Source organism: Glycine max, chromosome 5, assembly GCF_000004515.6.
Source record: "Glycine max cultivar Williams 82 chromosome 5, Glycine_max_v4.0, whole genome shotgun sequence".
NCBI classification, from domain to species: domain Eukaryota; kingdom Viridiplantae; phylum Streptophyta; class Magnoliopsida; order Fabales; family Fabaceae; genus Glycine; species Glycine max.
This window is the reverse complement of record NC_038241.2, coordinates 5422790-5427755: the sequence shown is the minus strand read 5'-3', so window position 1 is coordinate 5427755 and position 4966 is coordinate 5422790. Positions and strand designations below refer to the sequence as shown.

The following is a 4966-nucleotide window of genomic DNA, read 5'->3' as shown; positions in this document are numbered from 1 at the left end:
TATCTTTGTTTAATAGCTGGTTGTTCTGAGTTTTTAAAAATAAAATAATAGTGCATGCACGTGGAGTGCTTGTACACTCGTCACGGGTTCATTTGCAGTGTTGTGCATGTTTGCTTTTGTTTTTATACTTTTCTTGAATTAGTTTTCCTCTGGTTGCGCATTGGACACAAGTTAGAAAGCAATGTAATTTTTCTGATCAGCAGATGCTCTCATTCACCGAAAAGACAAACAAAAAGGCAGCGATAAATATTAAAAAGTATATTTGTAACATTAATCATTTATCTGTCAAATAAATAACACTACCATATTTTTTATTCCTTTTGCTTTACATAACAAATTAAGCATTGGGAATTTATTTAATGTGACACTTTGCCTGATAAAACAATCAATAAAGCGACAGAATTAATAACGAGAAGTTAATCATCCATGCACGTACAAGAATCACACCATGATAAATGGAATTTGAAAAAAAAAACAACGGAAAGCCACAACTAGGAAACACGAAGCAACTTGTTTCATGGGCCACGATTAAGCACATTGGAAATTACGTGGGACTTTCCTTGAGCAAACGTTGAGAAGCAAGCTGAGTGAGATTGGAAGGTTGAGGTTGATGCCCAAAATGTTTGCTTTGAGGGCAGTGCAAAGGCACACTGCAGCCTCAAGGTCAACGAGGCCATCGAGAAGGGTGCAGCAAGGGGTAACTGGTGGTTGACCCAAAGTGGCATTCACCAAGTTTAGCACATTGGCGCATACACCTAGTTTGAGTGCATCACGGGGGCACGAGCCACTTCGGCTGGGGTTAGGGTTAGGGTTGGGGTTGGGCCTTGGCTTTGGGTTTGGACCAGGGCATGGTGTATAACCACATGCAGAGACAAGTGAGAAGAAAACGAGGTTGAGTGTGAGGAAAAGAGCAAGGGAGGAGCAAGTTTTGGAAGCCATGTTAAACTCTAGTAGCTAGGTGTAATGTTTCTTATCTTCTTTAACTAATGTTTCTTAACTACTAGAGCTTAAGAGAAGAGTGGTTATAGGGATGGGAGTTATTTGAAGGGAATGGTGGTTTATATAGTGTTTTGGAATGCCAAGTGGGGTTAATTGTTTAAGAACAAAAAAAATGTTAAACGGGTTTGGGAGAGGAGAAATGAATTTAATAAAGCATCCATGTACTAAATGAATGAGTATAATTAGTTGGCAGATAAAATCCTTGAAATAGGTTTTGGATGATTGTGTGTGGTGATGAGGGCTCCCATCAATTAGTGGATTGTAGAAAAGTATTGCACCTACCTACGACTCGATTGCACCGGAAGTTCATTTGAATCGCCGATTTTTCAATCACTACTTTTTCACTTTGAATATAGCAGCCCCATTATAAATAGGTATTTTGGACGCCAGTATCATAATATTATGAGAAGGAGAAATGGTGGTTAAAATTTATTAGAAATTATAAAATTATGAGTAGAAATTATTAAATAAGATATAAAATTTATAATTTTATGGGTAATTTTGAAAAATTTAAATAATAATAATAAAGAGTGTATTAAAAAAGATTTGTTAATAACATCTCTATACTCTATATATGTGTTTTTTTTTTTGCTGGAAACTACTCTATCATACATATGTGTGTCTGAAAGGAATTAAATTATAATACTCATAATTTTCCATTTAACATTTCTATCTTAAAATTCTCTCTTAGAATCATGTTACTCAGAAGTAACTTTTGGTTAAGTTACTCCTTCAATTATTTTTTGCATGTATTCAATTTTATTAAATTAATTGTTAAATTTAAAGTTCTTATTAATTAAGTTCTTTTTGTCAGCTAAACAACAAATTTAATATATATAATTAAACTGCACAAGAAGTGCGAGATTGTTTGAAGCATATTAAGTATGTTTATGAAATGAGTAATATCAAGAATTACTCTCATAGTAATTTAATCGATATCTTCTCCGTGTGTGTTTAATTACACAACAAGAAAAAGGATATTACCTAAGGCCAAGAGCCATTCGTGAAAACACCTTTTCTAAGGGCTTATCGATGAACATTTATCAGTGGAAAAGAAAAGAAAAGAAAAATAAGGGCATTGGTAATTATTTTTTACAGCTAAAGGAAAAAGTTGTCAGTAATTACCTGCTACTTTACCGTCAGTAACCAGTAACAACAAAAGTTAATGATAAATACTATTGCTAATTGAAAAATATTTAATGTACACTCAAGAACTTATTCAACACCTGAAGAGAGAAGAAAAGAGAAGAAATAATATAGGTATGATAAGATTAATGATGTAATAAAAAGAGAGAGATCAAGAGAAATAAGAAGTATATATTAACAATGCATTTAAAATTAATGATGACTTATATATCATTACTCTTACAAATTATCCACAACCAGAAAATAGGTACATATAAGTTATGACTTTTTGTCAGCAATATTAATAGGAATCAGAATTCTAAAAACAAAGTAAACACACACAAAAATGAAAGATTTAACAAAGTTTGACAAGTATATACAATACTAAAAAACGGAGTGTTATTTCTATATATATTATTTATTTGACAAATAGGATTATATCAGTTTATAAAGATTAATCCACGATACATAATTACAATATCACCGATCTATTGTACTGTGGAGGTCGGAGGACTACGCCCCCGTATCCCCAACCCTCATCGTGGTAACCCAATAATAGGTGGGTCAAGCACAAAGAACAAATATGCTTTCATCCCATTATGCTTCAACATCAACCTGCACGTAACATATGAGTCATGTCCGCCCATAACATGAATCATGCACAACACTTTTCCAACAAAAATTGTCGCTAATGAAAGCTTTTTTTTTTTTGTCGAAAAACATCTCATTTCTTTAAAAATTAAGAAAAAACATTTTCAATTTTTTTAGTATCTAAAAAATAGCATCATTTTCTATACTTTACCATTAATGGAGAGGATCACAAATTCTAACTAAATTAAAAATAATAAAATCAAACACAAAAAATATGTAAGGTACTGAAATTGAAAAAAATGATGATTTAAGTAGTAAAAGTAAAATCGCCTATTTTATAGGTATTAAAAAGATATTTAAATCTTAAAAAAATTATTTTCAATTTTGTTATCCTAAAGAATTACATCATTTTCTATCCTTGACTATATAAATGGCGGGGACTGGGGAATACTAACTATCATCCAAGTCATGATAGATAGCCAGGAGAGTAGACAGGTGTTTCATATTCAATTCCTAATTAACCGTTTGACATTGCGAGCTTGTAGGGGAGCCCACTTTTGTTAAGCGAAGTCCGTGACTCTCTAATCTGTAAATGCTTCTATGATTGCTAGCTATTATATTATAGTAGTATATATAAATTAAAAAGCTTGGGAGAAGAATTTCCATGTGACCATGCCATTGCCCCAAACCCGTGGAAATCATTAATTTTCTTTTAGTAGTGATTAGCTGTCGCGGTCACAGGCTAATTTGGATTGCGTTTATCTTTAAGAAAACTTCAAGTCAATAATTATATATAGTATATTCAACTGGAAAGGAGTGTCTAATTAAGCTGTGATCTCGGATATATATATATAAACGTAGAACATTAAGTAAATCAACGCAGGGCAATAAATTACGGAGTTTTCTGGGCTTCAGTGTGCAGGTTTCTTTTGTAGGCTAGCTCCGAAGTAGCTTCTGTGGTTTCTCTTTCAACCCTTAAGATTTTATGACGCAGATGTAAACAAATTGTTGAGAACAAAAAAGTAATGTAGGTACTGAAATTAATGTTCCACCTGTCCATGATTCCTGATTACAATATACTCCATAGTTCATGAGATTGACTGCATGCATATATATTGCCTATCTTGAAAGCAACCGCAAAAAGACATCCATAACAACCCAAAAGATTGGACTGAATATAATAGTCAAATGAATGCGTATACTTTTATTTTTATATGAACAATTAACTGAAAACGATCTTGTATTAATTCGTCTATTAAGTATTAACAAAAAGCTTTTGGTTATAAGAGGTTAAAGTTTAACGATACTAATTATAAGAGGTTAAAGGATATATCTCTATTAATTCCTCTGGTTTTAATCACTTCAAAAAAATCCTTGAATTTATAAGAAGTTATTATACTAGTAGCTATTCTTTTGGATTTAGATAAATGTAAAATTGAAATCGGTTAGTTATATAAGTCTATGCCGTTAGCTTCGTTATGGACCACGTGATAATGATTATTTTTTTTTACTGGGACCATATAATAATGATAGTACGCTATAAAATTTAGAGATTATTATGTTAGTGTGCGGTAAATATTAAGGAGTTAAAACAAAAATACGAATAGTTGAAGGACAAAAATAAATTTTATCGTCACAATTAACTCATATCATCATTTAACTAAAACATTTTACAGTAGGAAAAATGTTTAAGGATGGGATATTTAGTTAAGAGAATAAAAATAGAAAATGCAAATGTTTAAGGTACAAAAACATATTAGTAAAACTTATAATAATGTTTGAAAACATTGGATTGAGTCCAATTTCGTCACCTTCAACACATTAAATTAAAACAATTTTTGGGTCTAAGGTATGAAATACAATATCTATGTAATCATTGGATGATTGTTAACCTATAACACTTAATAAATCTAATTAGTCCATCGATCAAAGTTTAATATCTTTATTATCGTTAGACCTTTTAGAACTAAAGACATAAAAAATATCTAACACCTCAAAATATCATAATTTTAATGACAATAAAAATATTAAACTTTGATGACGGATGAAATTTATTAAGTGTCATAGGTTTTCTTACCTTCAATGGCGGTATAAGTATTGTATTCCTTACCTTATAAGAAAAATATGTTTTAATCGAACATGTGTCCAAAGTGAAAAAACTGGACGACTCGGACCAATATTTTTGCAAATTATATATAGTGTCCAACTTGTTGTAACTAAATTGGGTCCAATGTTTTTATCTAGGGTCCTA

At 31.3% G+C, this 4966-nt stretch overlaps 1 protein-coding gene across 1 annotated transcript; it reads right to left on the bottom strand.

Moving 5' to 3' along the window:
- Positions 1 to 241: 241 nt before the first annotated feature.
- On the bottom strand, positions 242 to 1032 carry LOC100527330 (alpha-amylase inhibitor/lipid transfer/seed storage superfamily protein). The gene has a single exon (NM_001251364.2). The coding sequence runs from the start codon at positions 937 to 939 to the stop codon at positions 529 to 531; it is 411 nt and encodes a 136-aa protein (NP_001238293.2). The 5' UTR covers positions 940 to 1032; the 3' UTR covers positions 242 to 528.
- Between the last annotated feature and the right edge of the window lie 3934 nt (positions 1033 to 4966).